Genomic DNA, 20,515 nt, shown 5'->3' on the forward strand with positions numbered 1-20,515 from the left:
TAGATACTTATACTTGTTCTCACGATATATTCATTGTATTTGTATTATAAATTGTATTTAGGCGGCTGGTAGTTTTTTCAAATTGAATATTTAACACATTAACTAAATATACATTTTCATATACTTGTACCACGTATACTATTTACTTACTTACTATTAAACATTCAACTGAATACTACACTGCCATTTTACTCTTTTCTGACATTTTCATTATATTACTTAGTTAAACCAGTTATGTACAAGTAATTACTTAATTAAAAAGAGGTAAGTACATGTAACGAACAAAAAATCTGATTTTATTTTCGCTTTCCTTAGATCAGGCATTGAATTTCTTTCTCTATGACAACTCGGGAAATGTAGTAGGTATATAGGATATATATAGGCATTTCATTCAGACAATATTACTTTAGTAATTGTGACCCCTTCCTCCTCTGCCGCGGGCATAAGCAGATAAAAAAATCAGTAGCGACATCAGGTTCCTTCTGGAGTTGTCAAAAGCAAAACAGACATTGCAATCCGGCCATGTAAAACACCTGTTTATTCATATTCATTGAAGGACGCGTTATCCAACTAACATTGTCGCGTCCACTACACTCTAGATAAATAATATTGCAATAAAATCCCGCAAGTTAACGCGTTAGTAGACTAAACTAATTATTAGAGGCAAGCATAATCAAATTGTATTACTTATACCTAAACAAGTTACCTGCACGTAAATATAATTATAACTATACCTGTCTCGATGTTAAAGAGCACTGTTAATATACATATATACGACTATAATAAATCTGTTAATACCGCATTATTTACTAAATGCATATACTTATATGAATTATTATCGACGAGTAAGGTAACAATGGTGAAAAAAGTAGGTAGCTACTATAAATATTTTTCTGATTTTGGGCGTAAGAGCCAGTGATGAGCCGATCCCGGGAATATTCCCAGAGTGAGAATGTTCCCGTTGTAAAAAACTCTTTAATAGTTATGGCCCTGGCTGCTTTTATTTTTCAAATTATTATTTTTTGGACTCTGGTCTTATCTGCCTAAAAATTAGATAACAAAGCTCTTTATACATAAGTTTGGCGTGTTTTTTTTCTACTAGGAACGTTCTCCTATTGGGAACTTTCCCGGGAACGGCATATCGCTAGTAAGAGCGCCTGCTGCTATCCACTTACTAATAGCGATGATCCGAGCGACGAATATTAAAATTGTAACATACTGTACGAGTATGACCTTACTTGTTTGCTCAACGGAATTGATCTGTATGTGTAGCTAGTACTCGTAAGTATTTGAACATAACTGCTTGATAACTACTAATTATATTTTGATAAATAAAGAAAATTCATAAAACAACGTTGGCGATTCCAACAAATCCTACCTATTATAAGTACTTAATATTCTAACTACTGAAATTTTCTAATCTGCAAATGGGTTAGAGCGCTAACGTCAATTAGGCGAAGGGCGAAACCTCGACAGACTGTTGGAACTTACCATACATTTACTTATTTGAAGTTTTAAACAAACAAACGCGTATTGGTACTGAAATTAACCTTCCAAATGAACAGCGAAAACCGAATGAAAAACCCACCTACTCATTTTCAATTCATTCTCTTTCATCAGATTAGCTACTTTGGTTTGTTGGAATCGGCTGCACTATCAATATTTAAATAACAGTTTCTTTATTCGTAAATAACTGTGCAAAACGTGAATTTCATCTATTTAAATAATATTAAGGTGTTATTTATAAATTTAGATTATCAAATGAATCTTAAATGTATTATTAGAAATTTATCGAAGTTTACATTTGAATTAATAATGAATAAAATGATCTTTTTTCTATTGTCATATTTACCTACATAACTTTTGTTTTGTAAGTATGCTCTAATAGAATTTTACAAATGTTATTGTTCATTTAAGTTTCCTTAAAATAAAGTATACAATGCACTTGTAATTATGGAGCATGTAGTTATGTAACTGTAAGATATAATGCAAAATCCTTCTCTTCCCAATATATCCTGAATATGTTGCAACTTGCATCTAGCGCATCATTGTATCGTTGCTAAGACTCGTTCTCGGATGTAAAGTATTGGTCACTGATCTGCAGACACCCTGGATACGAAAACCTTTATATTATTGTTTACACATATTATAAGACAGTAGAATTATATAATAGGTAAATAAAGGAAAGCTGTCATGATTTCTAAGCAATGGTTCAATTAAGGCTTGATGCACAGATAGGTATTGGAAAAACTAGTCGTTATTGATATACTAAAAGTTAACCATTATTAACATGATATACCATTTTATAGCTGTTAAAGATAATGATACTATGTTTGTCAGCTATACTTAACATTACATACCTAATATTCACATGATTGTCCTAGGTACAATCATTAGAATAATGGCCGTCTTCTATGTTAATATATTTTCCATTTCAAATAAAGGAAATGGCCTATATAATTCGATTGTTGGTCTGTAGGTACATCCATTCTCTGTTAGCTACTCAATTTTCCCAGACAACCCTGTATCTGTGCACACAAGTAATATAAATAATATCTAATAAAGTTTATATATTTATGTATGGTATATACTCACAGATATTTGTACATAATTTTTATTTCGTATAATTGTTACACAGAACATGAATACTACGATATGATGAATACTAATATTTAATACGGTAAAAGCTGAAATGATATTTTTTTTTAAATAGGTATTTTTAAACTCGCGTACCTAAATATAAGATATTTAAATTAGTAATTCCTTTGTATATTATGTTGATTGAAATTATTTTGTTCTATACTATTATTTAATTTCATTAAAATCTGTCATTGGGTTATCCTTTGCTCGTTTATACACAGATAATTTAATTAGGCCTAGCAGCCTGATCTTTACCTACTTGTTGTCAAAAAAGCTCCTTCGTCTATGTTTTACTGTACTTTATACATTATTATTGAAGTCTAAGACCCTTCCACTCATTTGTTACCAAAATTTGATCAGGGTTAAAATTACGATATAAGTCACTTCAGTGTTAATAAAAATATCGCAAATTAAAGTTTAATATGTAAGTATTTACGGCTCAGAAATATATACAATGTTTCAATCTGTATTAAAAATTATATGTTCCAATTTTGGTTTTAAATATTGATGTAACATCATTAAATGAATATTGATTCCATTATTATGGTTTTATTTAAGTACTAGGTATTTAGAATATGATAACGTGCGGCACGATTTTCAAAACATTTTGTGTCATAAAGACGCTTCTGCTAATAGAAAATCGTAAGTAAACCTTAATCATTACATAACCTCCATTTGTAAATGAAATAATCACGTTCAGCAGTGTGTCCGCACCATACGATGACGCACCACCACAAATCTGCCAGACGATTTGGACTTTGTTCAAGGAAAGGTACTTAGATGTTTAAAAACGCATTTATTCGTTATACGATATACAGTTTCTAAAGCAATTGCATTATGAACTAATGGGTTACTAACTTTTGTACAGATACAGAGAGTATTCAGTTTTCTTTGAATATAACTAAGACCGTCCTGCATTACTGATGACGCGAAATACTAACCAAAAATACATTCAAGCTCAATCTTATATTTAGCGCGCTTGCTCGGATCGAGACGTGTCGGCCAGTTGACCGGAGCTTCTGTACCGATCATCTTATAATCAAAAACGATCACAGATCATCTTATTATAGAAACCAAAAAAAATAAAACGACAAGTGAATCCTGCAGAAATAAAGATAGAATACAAAGGGTGGTGATGTGAATCCAGTGAGAGTGTTCCGTACGCTTCAAGGTAAAGCCGCAGTACTAGTCCAAAATTATCCGTTCAACAGTTTCCATAGTACACAACTTGTTCACACCTATTTCCACACAAGCCCACGCAAACACAACGTGTTTTCAGTTGCAGATGCTTACACTGAAACGAAATGTTGTGTTCTTAGTTTAGCGGTGAAAAAAGTGAAATCTTTGCTGGATTCACGTGATAAAGATGTTAAATAATCAGTCAAGAAAGTAAACTCCATGGACGATATCCGGCAAAGTTTTTCTTTTACACTAATCAGTACAGTTCTAATAATTATTCAAACATATGGAATCTGAATTGTCACCAGATCAAGAAAAAATATCCCCGCCGGTGCCAATCAAAACATATCAATGGGAAGACGTAAGGAGAGCTCGTGAGGCAGGAGGCTACCCCTGGACACATCTGCTAAAAGTACCACTGGAAGGTGAAATAACAGCCGAGGATATTATCCGAGAGTCCACTCCAAGAAGAAGTATGTCTCGAGAAGTGTCAAGATCTCGGACACGTTCTCCAGTGGACAGGGATGTGCAAAAAATATTGAATCTCGACTCTTCACCAGGCAGTAGTCGTAAACATGGAGAAGAAGGTGAAGATGAAGGAGTGCATATACCCAATTTCTCCAAAGAAGTGTCAATTGATTCTGAAAATGAAGCTATTGCAAAGGAACCAGAAAACCAAACAAGTAGCCATTTAGCGACACCTGTGGAAGTGCCTAAAAATGTTTCACCAAAAAGTATATTGAAACGTCGTGCACCTGAGCAGCATTACATTGTAACAAAAACCCGCGAAAAAACGAAATGTTGTCATCCTCTAGTAAACAAAATTAAACATTTAGCTGATAAGACACTACATAAACTAGAGCGGACTGAAAATGAAAAATCTCCGTCAGCTAAGCGTAAGAAAAATGAAAATCTTCAGGAAATAAGACAATTAAAATCATCACCTGGAGCAGTTCGCCGACAAAAGTTCAGTGCCATTAAGTTGGGAGATTCAGATGAAATGAGTAAAACAATGAGCATGGAAACACCACCTCCAAGGAAAAAGAAAGAACATATTTACGAAGACATCGAAGAAAAAAGCAGGGAAACAGATAAATCCCTACATTTTTCTCCAGATATAGAAAAACTTGACACTGACAATGTCGAAGATGAGAGAAAATCTAACAGCAACAAAGAAAACGAAAGTTTAACTGAAAAGAAATCAAATGCGTCTCAAGACCCAAGCTTAGTGGTAGAAGATAATACTTCTCTCAAACCCGAAGAACATATAATGGAACATCTACATAAAAAAGACGACATTAACAAAGAAGCATTGCTATTAGATGACGAAATGGATCCTGATGAACCTAATGTAGATGAAATATTCCAAAACCAATTCGACGAACCCAGACCAAAAACAGATTCACCCAATATCACCATTACAGAAATTATAGACGAAGAAATCGTAGAGGTAACTGAGGAACAGACAACAGTACCAATTGAAACTTCGCCCAGTCCTAGCCCAAGAGAAACTTTAAGAAAAAGGAATGAAGCTGAACTCGTCAGCAGTGAATGGTCTAAACCCAGCAGGCAAGTAAATTAATATTTTATCGATCCCTGAATTTTATTGTATATTTTTATTATTATGCTAAGTGTCTGTAATACGTAACTGTGACATAACAGATGTGTTACAATACATGTAAAGCTATCGCGCTAGCTTCTGACTGTCTGATAAATATAGCCCAGCCGTCGCGTCGTCTTCCTGCACATTGGGCAAGCTTTTAAAATTGTCATCAGTGATCAGTGCTCGCGGTTGCTTTCACGCCAGCGATTAGTTTCTTTACTGTTCGGCTTTCACAAGCACATTTATGACTCATTGTCCGGGAAAAAAATGTCCGTTCGACTAATGTAGTTCACTCGGGAGGTGTAAATTAATATGCCCTGGATTCTGATTTCTTTTCGGTAGTTAATAGTTATGAGTACACTTCGGCGATGGACATCAGAAGGTGGAACTCCGATAGAGAAGCCTATAAGGCCTACAAGGGAAGGCAGTGTCCAGGTATACACGCCAGATGTTCGATGTGCTTGTCAATTTTTTCAATGTGATTCATTACTACCGGAAAGAGTCAATCCAGTAGGCACTAGACCAACTTCGCGGACTAGCAATTTTATATCGTATGAGAGGTAAGTCGGTCGCGTACTTTTTTGACACTTTGATGACAATTTTATAGCTGAAATTACGAGCTGAGAAATAAATTTAAAACCACTTGAAAATATTTTGCCCGGTGACTGCTGCGGCTAAAACGAGCACCGACGGTTGGCCTAATTGTGACTCAAATAACATGCGTGTGCAGTATAAATATAACTCAAATCTTGTGCGACCGAACTCAATTTTTGCGATTTATTCCATATTACCTTCATAGTAAATAAATATCTCACTTTGCCTCGCGAATTTTGTATTTATGTTATGCAGCGATTAAAGTATTTTATTAATACTATAAAATGCGAATATAGTTCTATTTAGTTTTGTCTTAACTAATGTTATTTTAGTTTTTAGTTCAATAGTATTTTATTATTTTTTTCAGTGATCACGAATATGAAATTATCGAGAAACCGCCGCCAAATGTTATTTACAATGCCCCAAGTGTAGATGAAAGAACTACGATGGTAAAAACGGATGACGAGTTATCTAGTACGACCTCACTAGAACGTAAATACTTGCAACCGGCATCAGACGAAGATGAACAAACGGAGGAAAAAGAAAACATAGGCGATTATAAAAATGAAGAAATAGAACACGCCGAAGCTTTGCAAAAAGACATAGAAGATCGCTTCTTTGTAAACACGCCGTCAACTGTATCAAGAACAGAATGTGAAGTTAGTACGAGTCAGGTCGATTCATCGGCATTAGAAAATCTCCCATTAAAGCGGGAAAATCGAACTAAAAATGTAGAAAGTCTGGATAGCAGAATTCAACAGCGAATTAAAGAAGGAACTGGTAAACTAAAGACCCAGGCTGGAAAACTGAAAACTAAAATACAAAATATGAAAAATACACAATTTACAATGCCAGAACGACCAAAAATTAATTTACCTAGCCGACCAAAATTTAAAATGCCTGAGCGTCCAAAAATTTCTATGCCTGACAGACCTAAGTTCACTTTGCCAGATAAACGAAAATTTAGTTTACCTGATCGTCCAAAATTCAAAAAAATTAATATATCTGAAAAATTGAGTTTTGGAGATCGTAAAAAGTTTACACTTCCAGAAAGGCCGAAGTTTAATGTTCCAGATCTTCCTAAATTTAAAATGCCAGATAGGCCAAAAATGAATTTCCCTTCTTTGGGAAAAAAGAAGGAATACAAAGTGGAAACTACGGGATCGAGTTCCGATTTAAGAAATATTGCTACTGTAGAATTCGAAGCTAAAACTTATCCTAGATTATTTGGCCGGAAAAAGAAGTCTGAGCTCCCAAAAACGTCATCTTCACCTACTTTAAACAGGGAAGATACTCCACCTCCTATATTTACATTTACACGAGTGAAGAAAAGTCAACCTGAAAACGCACCGTATATCCCAGATAGCCCACAACAGCCTAGGGAGTATGGAAATGTGGACAATGAATCGGAAGAAAGAAAACCATACGACACTACATACGATTTTGATAACTTGGACGCCGAATACATAAGTGACCCTGAAACACAGAAATTCAATGACAGTCGTAATGCAGCGTCTATACCTGATATTTCACCGTCAAACCAAGAATATACACATGTTATAAACGAAATAAATAATGACGAATTTTTTGTACGACCGAGAGGAATTTCTCGCGAAAATATTCAAGTTAGAGAATATTTAAGCGACGAAATACGACAAGCATTTAAAATCCCAAAGAATGTCCTCGCATTAATGGGGAGCACTTCCGGGATTAGCAACGAAAATATGTATGCCAATGAACCAGATGCGGATCCAGAGCTAATGATTGATGATAATGAGCCGATGCGGTATTCAAGCGAAGATTTGAATGATAAAGATGATGGCTACTATACATTCCCGCCGGTGCGTCCGTCACGAGCAAAACGCAAGAAAAAGGAAAAAGAACCATCAGAACCTATTCAGTACATTGACGACAGTGTACATGCTAGTATGCAATTTAGTGAAGTAGACTTAGGGCTTCCCGAAGATCAAGAAATGAATCACGCACTCCCCGATGAACATTTAGAAACGAACGAATGCGATCAATTAGATTTTTCTCCAACTAATGATTTACGTTCTATTCATGAATATGCTAATGATGAAGTTTTAGAATATCCTGAGAACGTTCCGATACAGTCACAAACTCTACCAATGCCTCCAAAAAGAAAGAAGAAAATGAGCAAGGACTTTAAACATTCATCTTTAATAGACGTGAAAGACGTAGTAGATTCCAGTGCAATTTGGGAAGAGTCTCATGAGCCCGTAGAAGATGTGAGTACCTTTCTGAAAAAATACCCTTATTAACATTATTTTTTAATTCCTTTCGCGAAATTCTAATAATTCTATACTACTTATCGCCTTTACCCTTTAACAATTTTATTTATGGAAGAAACATACATATTATAATTTAGAAATATTTTTTACCTTGGGCAGCATTCACTGCTTGGATATTTTTAGTTGAATTATTTTCAAAGTACTAACAAAAGCTAATTTTAATCACCCGGAATCAATGTCAAGTTTTTAATTTATGTTCATTAATTGATTACGATTATTTGCTACTCGTCAAAGTATTAACTGATGGAAGTCATTTCTGGATTATCAATTAACCTAGAAATTACAGTATAATAACAGTAATAATGTAGTTGTAGTATGATTTAGTATCTAAAAACTTGCTAACGTACCTATCTTAACATTGTTTCTTCATTTTTAACAAGAAATGTTTTTACAAAGAGACTTATCGTATTAATAACACATTATAGCTACTTACTACATGAATGTGTTATAGAATACTTGTAAATACATTTTTTTTGACGTGACTAATTGTAGGTGTGCCGCAAATATCACTAACTATCTTGTCGGAAGAATGGGGAGCGCTGAGGCGTCTCACTTAAGACAACAGGCCTGAAGAAGCCCAGTTGGGCGCGAAACTCAGCTCAGGACGTCTTCTGAGAGCTCTCGCAGACCGATAGCGATAAGCGCTGAATGAGGGAAAAGATAGATAAACATTTTACCCATTAGATAAAAGTAGTTTGGTGAGAAAAACAACACATTTCTAAATTTTAAGTAAAAAAGCCATAAGAAATAATAATTATGTTGTTGTAATACTTAAGAATGGTCATAGATAACATTTTTTATTTTTTCAATTATATAAACAAAAACTATATTACAGTTAAATGCGTTCACCAGTAACACGTTTGGCATACTTCCAAAAAGCAAAACCTAATACATTGTGCTTATGGATCTGCCGCCTTTGAAATGAACAAATTAACCAACTTAATTTTAGAATAGCAATAAAAATCAAATGTAAATTACGACTGAATTGCTACATTAATAGATGTTATGGCACTATATATTACGTATGTTTATAACTTATACAAGATCACTCTATTTCTTGTAGTAGTAAGCCGGAGCACCGAGATATACCACTATTACTGCTTCATCTAGTACCGTAAAAATATTTAGTGTCTAATTTTAACCTGGGTCCTATTTCATTAAACCTACAATTGTAAATTTAATTACAACGACAATTCGTTACGTAACGCTGCAAGATATCTATAATCACACATTCTGCAATGTAAGCACACAGAATTGTCGTTGTAAGTAATTTAGAATTTTGTTTTATGAAATAGACCGCGGTGATTCGTTTTCCATACAAAAGTTGATGCAGTGCTACAGGAAAACGGATAGAGGAATATTGTTATAAAACCGATAAATAGTAATATTTTGGTGTATTATTTTCGCAAACTAACAAAAATTTAGGGTCCGAATACGAGAAGTACCATATTTCAGACCCCTCAATTTTGATCAATTCTACATTTGTAGTGGTGCAGATTACAGTGTATTTGCTGAGCGTGTAGAGGTGTCAATGTTAGTTTGTGTGCGTGATAGTTTTTTTTTCTAAAGGCTTTGACTACTTGACAAGTGTAATAGAATGTCAGTGACAATTTATAAAGAGATTTTGTATGAAGAGAATAAATATAAATAAAAAACTAAAAATACTACAATCTGAGAAAAGGAATATTGGAAAAATATTTTTGTAATAACGTATCTTATTTAAACATTTTTAAATAATGGGTAAATACCGTGTTTTAAAAGAGGACATATATTATAATAAAAAATCAATACATAAAATGAAATGGCTGTATGGGCATAGTTCCTTTTGCCTTACCCTTCGGGGAAAACCAAATCAAAAAAGAAGTTGTTGCATTTGCCGGCCTAAATAGTAGTCATTTATAATTAATTGTTTTTCCATCCAACATAAAGATTTATTTATATTCTCTTTGCCGCGGACTTTTTGGTGGGACCGGGAACGGGAAGGTTGCTTTCTTCATTGAATAATCTAAATAATCAATACGAAGTGGTGTTTTGTGGTTAATGATCACATTAGTCGGAAAACATTCCCGATAGTATTATTAAATCGGAATATTCAATAAACAAAGTGTACACCTATCTATTTTCGCTATGCGCCAACAAGCCGCTTACTTCGTTTGGGGTTCGGAGTAGGAGTCTGCTCCGAGGGTGGGGGCTTAGGTTTCATCATTTCATTAATCATCATCAAGAAAAAAAAACACAAGACATGGCTGTATGTTCATAGTTCCCTTTGCCTTGCCCTTTGGGAAAAAAAATAAGATAAATTTTGAAATTCTTATGTATAATAAACAAACATCACAGACATCATGACAGATCTAAAACTAACGAAAATCTTTTTTCTATTTTACTTATTTATGAATTTTAATCAAGAAAACGTGATAATAAGTTCGACAGCAACCAGTTCAGGTCCCCGAAACAGCCCATTTCAGGCCGCGTATATATGGAAATACTACTTCAATACGTCCCAGCCTCGTCTTTTTTTAACGTCCTCGTTATAAAAAGACGTCCTAACCTGAACTAACTAACCTAACAATAAACACCACGCGTAAATATATGTCCAGAAATGCGCTGTGAGTCGTCTGGACTGGGCGCGAAAACAACATAGAATTCGATTAGGTGCTAAGTGTCCCGCATGCTATCACCAGCTGTCACTGACATACGTATGAAGTCCCGCGGATTTTATTGGAACTAAATGACAAGTCATAATAATTATATGCGGATACTGCGACATCAGCGCCGTGCTTGCGGGACGTCCTGAAGCGCTATTACATCTTTCAAACGCGATGCGACAAAGTTTGAACCTACGCAATTTAGGAAAAATCTACCTTATTATTACTGTACTGTGATCGTTATTTGTAAAATCATACAATACATATACACAATTCTTTATACACAATATAATTATTATGACATATTGTGGACTTTTCGGTATACCTACAAAAGAGGAACAATTCAACCATACGTTGTTTTGTTATATCTCAATGGGCTCAGGCAGCGTTTTCGCCGAAAGCTCCAAGTCGGCTATATTTGTAACGATAATTATGTTTGACATTCATCATCATTTTTGAACCATTTTATACAAAAAAATACTTGTATAAATTATAAACCCTAAAGCACGCCCATGAATCACTCTACTCATTGGTGAAAACCGTATGAAAATCCGTTCAGTAGTTTTTTAGTTAGCCGCATGTTCACTGATGCGATTAATGCCTGTTAGAATTTTACAAAATAAAAAATACGGAAATTACGGAAGGTACTTTAGTGCAAAGTAAATTATTGTATACTTAATTATACTATTATTGGTAAAAGTGATACTTTTTGAAAATTCCGTAACAAATAGACGGGTTCGCCAAATTCAATTGTAAAAAAAAAATACAAAAAGTAAAAACAATTAAAACATGCAGTTGGGTTTGAACCGTGAACCTTAAGAATGGCGGCTACTGCTTTACCAAATGCGCCATTTAGAAGTTAGAAGTAGACTTCAAATTATGCATCTCTTTTAATAGCTAACCTAGTTCGCATGTGTGTGTGACAGCTTCGTGTTTGTACACAAATTGAAATGACACCAACTTTTGATGCAATGTTTCAATATGATATCTTCAGTAAATACTTCAAAATTGTAGCTTTACTTAAAGATAATGTATGTAAGATTTCGCCACTTAACATTTCACTGGGTCAGAACTCAACACTAAACGAATAAATGGAAAAAAATACGAAAACTGCAGAAGTAACGCCATCTACTGACGCAGCGTTACCTAGCTGACTGAAACACATCACCTTATAAATTAGTAAGGTATGTTTGGCTAAGATTGTCTCTTCCGACTGTCATTCGTCTCATAAAATTAAATCTTGTAGTAAGTAGGTTGTCTTTTATTAATTCTTACTAACATAGAAGAAATTTTTTCTCAATTCTAGCCACAACAACGCTGCCTAATTATTTCATATCCTGCAACATTACTCATTTTTGCTGTTTAAGAGCCTACTAGTAATGTGATTAAACGTTTATCATTTCAGATAATAGTATATCGAACTGAGCATGAATACATTGTGCCTCGGACCGAAACTACTGTTACTGAACATAGCCCAGTACCACCACGTCGTAATCGCTCTAGAAGCTCGCGAGGGACTTCGCTTTGTGACGATGACCGAACTTCACACGGTGCTGAATCCTTAACTCTTGATACGCATCTACCTCAAACAGATGATACGCCAGGTGACAGAGAGATTCGTCACGAGAGTCCAGGATATGCAACGGTAGATAAAGGTCCCTACGCGCCAAGTAAGGCTATCAGACGCTCAAAGAGCAAAACGCCGCCTGTAAGGCGCCGCAAAAGTAACAGCTCCGAGCGTAAATATTACACTGTAGGTCCGTCAAAACCTATGATTCCTGATCGCCCGCCAAGGAAAAAGTCTTCAACTAGTCTCGTTACTTTAGATAGTTTCTCAAAAAGATCTGTGAGTGCTGACCTAACTCAATATGTAGAAATTGATGAACCTCCCATCGAAGATGTACACAAAGATTTGAAATCTGGTGAAATTTTAAATAAAATGAAAGACAGACCTTTACCACCGCCGCCAAGGCCTCCAAGATTATCCAAAAAAGACAAAACTAAAAAAACTGAAGTCTGTGATTCTGAGCCAGAACATAAAATCGGGTCTGCAGTAACGTCTCTACCTATTGATTTTTCTAAAGAACCATCGAAAATTGAAGAAATTGAAGTTTCTACACAAACGGATCCTCTTCCTGATGACATGGATTTTGAATTAGGTATGGAAGAAAATCTGGACATATCAATATCAAGTTCACTACGAGACATCGTTGACGAGGATTCCATGGCTTGTAAAAGTCGAAGTAAAGCTGTGGAGAGCCCACGTTTCTCACGCCCTACTTCAAGATCAGATAAATCATTAAAACTTTCAGATCCTAAAATATCTGAATTATCAAAATCAAGTTTAGGTCGTACATCACCAACAGTTATATTGGTAGAGAGACGAGTTTCAAGTCCCACGAGAATAAATGAACGAGAGGAGATGTTAACAGAGGCGTCTCTTACTGTTCAACATATAGATATCGATGAATCTCAAATTCCAGACGTACCCCCACTTCCAAGGTCTAGAGGCACGTCAGGTAAAGCTAAGAGTTCTAAAAATATGCCATTGCCGAATGAGGATAGAGCCCTTGAAAGAGTAACTGACACTAGTAGTAGGGACGTTCAGATAGATAATTTAGTAACGCAACGTCTTCAAGTAAGAGACTTAGACGTGGGGCGTTTAAACGTTTCTGAACTGCAAGCTAGTAAAATACTGGTATCAGATATAGAAGGTATGACTTTACAAGTAACAGAACTAGATTCCAAATCAGGGCACATTTCTGTCAGTGGTATTGAATTTTCTCAATCCGTTATAGACGAAATCGTTAAAAAGTTTGCAGAAATAACAACGACACAAACGTCTGCGTCGCAAATTCATGACGTAAGTGAACAGCAAAGACCCATAAGCAGAGAAGGACAAACCCAAACAGAAGAAGCACAAGAAAGCAAAATGGTGAGTAAATCATCCTTAGAGGATAGCCAAGCCCAAGCACCACCTAGGTCAGGAGAGCAATCTCCACCGCCTCCTCCACCGAGATCAGACGAGCAATCTCTTTCCCCACCACCAAGGCCTGCGGGATCTGATGATTCGCTTCCACCTCAAAGGCCCCCACCTCCAGATTTAACGCCGCTTTTATACTCATATCTGCAAGATTTATCTATGCCACCCGCTCCATTGTACGGAGCTAGGTCGTTACGAGAACGTCCTTTTACTGAATTCCATGAATCACAACACCAGTCTCCACCAACAACAACGCGAAGAGCTAAGAGGAAGCCTGCAGCTCCTCACAGTGAATCAAGTTCAGATGAAGGCAGAGTTCGTCCATCGCCGCGACGTATGCCTCCTCCAGTAAGAGGTCACGAACCTACCATCACTGAGGCTGGTGCTCAATTCATACGCGTTTGTCATAACTCTATTAGTAGAACATTGCGACACATTTTCAATTCTTTCATGTCCTACATTAGTGGAAATGAAGACAAGAAGGACGTTCAAATGGCATTGGTAATATTTTTAGTGCTGATTGCGGGGCTAATAATGTTTGGACTTAGCGACAGTCGAACAGTTCATCATCATCATTGGGAATTTTTCAATCCTCCAGATAGCAAACAGTGACAAATATAAACTACTTACAAGATTATTTAAAAACATATAAGTAGGTAGATTACTTGTATTAACATCTATTAATCATTATAGCCAAAAGTCACGAAACAATAACGAAAGTGTCGTAGAATTGAAAACAAATATTCTAGCATTTCGTGTAATCCAGACTTTCCAATACAGATTAATATTTAAAACAAGCAATAGGTACGTAGATTTATAGACATATTCATAATTAATTTATTAAATACGTAAGTACTTATTCCCTACCTTCATGATGTCTACTTACAGAATATTAATACTTTGGGTCCGCTTCCGGGAAGAAGGGAATACTAAGGTTTGTCCTAGATGATTCAAACATCATTGAAACACGTGCGTGAAAGAATGTGTTTTAAAATGGTTGTTAGAACGATAATGCGTTGCTCCACAAGTGATGGTCAAAATCTATCTGGGTTCATTACAGAAAATTATTTTGATAATTATCTTCACTTTAGTAAGTGGAATACTTAGTTATGTGTCAGAAGAATATATCTATCAGGTTCCCCTAGCCTTCAAATAATTATAAAATATTAACAAACTACACTATGTTATTTAGTTGTATTGTATAATTATTAAAGTATTTGATCCGCACTGATTAATAACAATGTACTTATAGTGTGGGTGGTGTTATGCATTTTGTAAATTTCTTTTGTTGTGTAATTGTAATAAAATAAAGTTGGACTAAAATACAATATTTTTTTTAATAAATTCCCAAAATAATAAAGAATAGCCTAAAAAGAGCCTATTCAATTTGTCTCCTGCTTTCCGGAATATGCCTGTACCAATGACACGGTACCTTCAGCTTCTGGGTATGGATTTGCGGATTTACAAGGCAAGATTAAATAGGCACTGGGTGCTACACGTGAGACCACATCGCTGCTTAAGATCAGGCGGGATCGTGGTAAAACGCACTCTAACTAAATGCCACTTTTATTTAAACTTAAGACATTTAGACATATCTATACACACAACAGAAACTAAAAATACCTACTCTCAATTTCATTGATCTAACTGGATATGTGCCAACGTACTCAAAAATCATAAAGGCCGCGTACGTTTACAATCTGCGTAGACTGAAATAATTTTATTTTTATTGAGATAGCCTGAACCCACATTACAAAAACAACATTACATTAATAATAATATCTTATTTTTCACAGAAAAGCCTTCAATGGCGTACTCCAGCAGGGCTAACATGCACAACATGATAAAATTATCGATCGACTCAATAAATTTTGTCGAAATCGACTAGTTTGTTTGTTTCCCTAACAAGCGTGCCAGGTGATTTTGTTCGTATTTTGACAGAACGACACGACTTATTTGGGTTCACATATTGGCACCAATCAACAAAACTACATGCATAATTAAGTAATTATAACGTCAGAATCGATAAAATGACCGTGACAAAATTGTATCACCTTACGCATGTTAGCCCTACTGGTGTCGCTACTGTTGAGTGTTATTAAATTTTTATTTGCTAAAGAAACATTATAAATTAATTGTTTTGGTTATATTTTCACATAAATCATAGTGATATATTGGCAAACTTTTTATTCCTAGACACATCAATCAGACCGAGGTAACTTGTAGGCACTAGTCATTGGTACTAGTCCTAGAATCAATATTACTACTGCAATGGTAACGGATGTGTGTAATTCGAGGCAATGATTTGTCTTGGCTAATAAATTTTCCATCAGTCTAGTCGCAGCCGCGTAGCAACAAGAAATTGCAGGTGGACTTGTGACAGTATAGTAGATATATTTCATTGCACATACGAGTAGGTACCTAATATCAGTTGCTGTTCTCGCGACCGCGTCAGCATGACTTCAATCATAGCACGCGCCACGTTTTTTTTATCTTATTTCTTATTATAAAATTATATTTTTTAACAGTAGAATGTTAAACATGCAAAGAGTACCTACATAATTATCTTTTTACCACTTCTGATAGCTCTGCGCACCCGTTATCAAGATTTTTTCTACGAGAACATCGGTCTGCATTCATCCAAGTCAACATTTCAATGAAGTATGTCCCCAAACATAAGGTTGTAAGTATCAGGTAAGTAAGTAATAGTAACAGAAGTTAGAAGTAAGTATACAAGCTCCACTGTTAGTCACGCTTCTTATATATAGAAAAGATGTAGAACATAGCAAATACCTAATGAGGAATATCTCCTAAGCCGACAAAGTAAAATATAAAATGTCAATAGAAAAGCTACTTATACCTAGGTAAACGTAAGTAGGTACGTAAAAACAACGCAACGAGAACATAAAAATCAAGGATCCTTTAAGGTCGATGAATTCTTTCAAATATTATCCTCTCGAACGACGCCCTGAGCCGAGGTTCGCGCCAAACTGGGCACCCTCAGGCATGTTGTCTTAAATGTTGCACCGGGTGAGGCAACGAGAACATAAAAATCAAGATTTATTCGCACTTAAACCCAGTCGCTTCCCATGATAAACCCATGTCGGGTTTAACAATGCTGGTATTATGTTCAATAATTAATTTGTTTTCAATAAAAACAAACTTGTAATTTTTTCCATTGACCTGGAAAAAATGAATATTTCTAGAAAGCGACTTTTCATAAAGTTTAAAACTTTTCGTAAGTAAGATGAAGTCTTTGATCTTGTAAATGTCGTCTTGTGTCATTATGACAGGGCAAGAAGTCAAACATCGACTATCATGCAAGGAGGATTTCTTATCACATGTAAGCTAAAAGCTTATTTTAATCAGCCGTTTATATAAATAAGTAAATACTTTTGGATGCTGTTACTAACGAACGGTAAAGTTGCTATGGAACCTGCGCCGCAATAGGAAACATTGGGGTTGAATCGGCGACTGTGGTTCTCGTACAAAATACGCCTTACGGCCTTTTCCAACCTATTTCTTCTATTCCATGGTTATAGTGGACGTAAGCAAAACTCTGCTATGCTAAAATGGAAGTAGGCTCGTCTTATTTATGCACAGAACGCGGCTGATTGATGGGCAGAATATACGCAGAAGTAGACGCTCAAAGGGGAAACCTTTGCAATCCAGTTGCTAGTTAATAATTTATTCATAGTAAATACATACGATCCAGACATCCTGGGTTCGAACCCTGGTGGGACACGTTAACAAAGAAAAACACTAATTTGTGACGAATTTCCCTGGACATCATAGGCTATATTTATATTATAGTAACATGATTTTCCGAAGAATAAGATGATTCCGTACTTTAGATGGTGCGTTAGGTAGCGGTCGGTTACTACTTATTTACTTAATAATGTAGGTAGTCGTTATATGGACTATGCCAGGAGACTTCGGCGGCTAAATAATACCCCTGATATCAGGGTTGATGATCTCAGACAGAAGAAGAAGAGTACCCTATTGTTGAATAAATTTCTTATCGATTTAACTAGGTAAAAATATTTCTATATAATAATTATGTGTAAGTTCTACCGATCTGTGCAATCAAAGACAAAAAAAATCTTAAGATGTAAGTAAGTGTAAGTAATTCTGATAATACGACGATATTTTCAAGCTTTTACCATTCGAATTCAATATATATAATTATATTACCAATGTCAGTTGGTAGATGTTGGTTTTAGGAATAAAACTTATAAGTGACTCTTAATTATTTACTTTAATGAACTATTAGACAAAACAGGTACTTACATAGTATTATAAAGGTATCAATATTATTATGATAGTAATAAGTACAAACTAATACCAACTTATTTAAATTATTTTGAAAAAACTTATATCGTATATCTCTGAATATCTCAATCTCTATCATATTTATCTAACTGAATCAGCAGGGACGGCAACCACAAGTACAAATCGAAGCGCTGAGCAAGTTACGTTAGGACATGTTTTGTTTTTCAACATTTACCGTGCCATTAATGTAAATCCTAAGATTTACCAACGGAAAGTTAAAAGTTCGAATCGCAAACCTTTTGGGACATCTACCATTAGGAATTGGTAGATCTTAGGTTTTATTGGAATATCTTAGGATTTACTGCAGTTTGAGCTTTTACAGTAACATAACCACTACATTTAGTGCGACTATGTAAAATGATATCGCATAGCGCCATCTATTATCGAATAGCAGAATCATTAAAATTCTATCCCTCGTAAGATGGCAGTATATATCTTAAAAAATAAACTGTTCAAGTGCCATCTAACGAGCTTATTTAAAATGAAGTGGTACACAGTATATTTTATTCAACAGTGCGTGTATTGCGAATTTTTAAGCACCCCATAATTTGCAATGCATATTTCTCATTATCTCTAATGAGGACGCATTTAGAATGAAACGTAAAATAACTTGGATAGATGGCGTTGCTAGTGACACACCACCATACGACCTAATCTGACAAGCACTACGTTTAGTTACTGCATCAATGAAAAAGTCAAATATTTGTTACGATAGGCAAACCAAACGAACAATAGTAGAAATATTTGAGAAATATATAATAATATATAATGGCAGAAGCAATATAAAAATAATTATTACCTATTGTTGCTTAATATTTGGATCACATTACAGAAATTACAGAAAAAAAAAGATAGACAAGTGGTTTAAAAAGGCTACATTGAAGCAATTCATAAAAAAACAATATTGTATTTTAACGTTTCAGCGTTCAAAAGTAAGTGCGTAATGGCCCCGATTCCTATAGACACCCTGCTAACACCTGCTAATTTTATTTTGTTGTAAGTACCTGGTCAATTATATTATCCGCCGAAAAGGAAAGGGACGGATGAAAAAGAAAACACCCGTCATAAATTTTACCGTTCCTCTTCTTTTCGGCGATGATGATGACGATAGATGATGTTTACAGGAATTAGCACCAATCTAGCACCAATGTCAACAAATGTCAAATAGGAATATTTTATATTAATTTGAACTCCCCAGTACATTTCATTACACCATGCTATCCTTTTGTAAAATAAACTAAACTCAAATGAAATAAACATTGGCCCCGATTTTTGCGGACACCTACTTTTATTTTAAGTTATACCTGTCATTTTCTTATCCACCGTATAGGAAAGAGACGGATGATTGATGACTGTTATTTTTTTAAATGAATGAATAACCCGGGTGAATAAGATAGGCATCTCGCTCATATGGAACCCGTTTAACATGTGTTGTCAACGTAATTCTGTCGTCGGATTATTGGCCAGTATACAATTTTGTAAGGGGTTTCTACTAGTTTTTTTTTAAATTCTTGTTTAAATTTCTGCCTGAAATTGACATCTATATTCCATAAATTTTATGCCTTTCTTTTTTCAGCGTATACGAAAATTACAGGTATGACAAAATTAGATAGTATATACAGGAATCAGCACCAAAAATATACTGAATTTACAATACAACTTTATATTTACCATTGCCGAGGGCGCTTTTCTCATAATCGAACTGTCAAATCGTATAGTATCATTCTACGTTCCATGTTTCTCCAACTGCATTCTAGCATGTCGTCATATTTGAAGCGATAGTGTTACGTTACGACCGAGACGATTTAATCGATATGGTGGAAACTCATATTTTTGTCTAAAACTCAAATTTTGTTTCATAATTTTAAAGAAGATAATCTTTAAAGATTTTTTTTCATCTTTCTTTTACGTTTGATCAGTTAGTAACTTAAACTCTAATTCTTTTTTATTTAGCATGTATTATTATTACCTACGTATCTATCTGAACTATTCCATTTATTTTCAAAAATAATTTATTTTATTGTGGTAGCTAGCGTGTATTGTATTAAATAAAATGTCCGTGGTATTTTTACATCTCTGAGATAGATAATACCATCTCTAACAGATAAGTTCAGTTCGTTCCACTTGGGTTGGGACAGGAATCGTTCGCTCGGCTCGCCTTCTCGTGAATTATGATTCGCGCTGGTTGGCCTGCGAATCGAATCGTATTTTCGTTGTAGGTGTACGT

The 20,515-nt window shown here is 35.0% G+C and overlaps 1 protein-coding gene across 2 annotated transcripts; it reads left to right on the forward strand.

Annotated features, from left to right (window-relative positions):
• Positions 1–3,335: 3,335 nt before the first annotated feature.
• Positions 3,336–15,284, forward strand: LOC126379897 (uncharacterized). 2 transcript variants are annotated; one of them, XM_050028883.1, is made up of 4 exons: positions 3,336–3,412; positions 4,128–5,388; positions 6,384–8,265; positions 12,379–15,284. In XM_050028883.1, the coding sequence occupies exons 1-4, from the start codon at positions 3,361–3,363 to the stop codon at positions 14,566–14,568; spliced, it is 5,385 nt and encodes a 1,794-aa protein (XP_049884840.1). In that variant the 5' UTR covers positions 3,336–3,360; the 3' UTR covers positions 14,569–15,284. The 2 variants fall into 2 exon arrangements, with proteins under 2 accessions (XP_049884840.1, XP_049884841.1); XM_050028884.1 differs by lacking the exon at positions 3,336–3,412 and adding an exon at positions 3,628–3,811.
• The last annotated feature ends 5,231 nt before the right edge of the window (positions 15,285–20,515 follow it).

This window comes from Pectinophora gossypiella, chromosome Z, assembly GCF_024362695.1.
Source record: "Pectinophora gossypiella chromosome Z, ilPecGoss1.1, whole genome shotgun sequence".
NCBI lineage: Eukaryota > Metazoa > Arthropoda > Insecta > Lepidoptera > Gelechiidae > Pectinophora > Pectinophora gossypiella.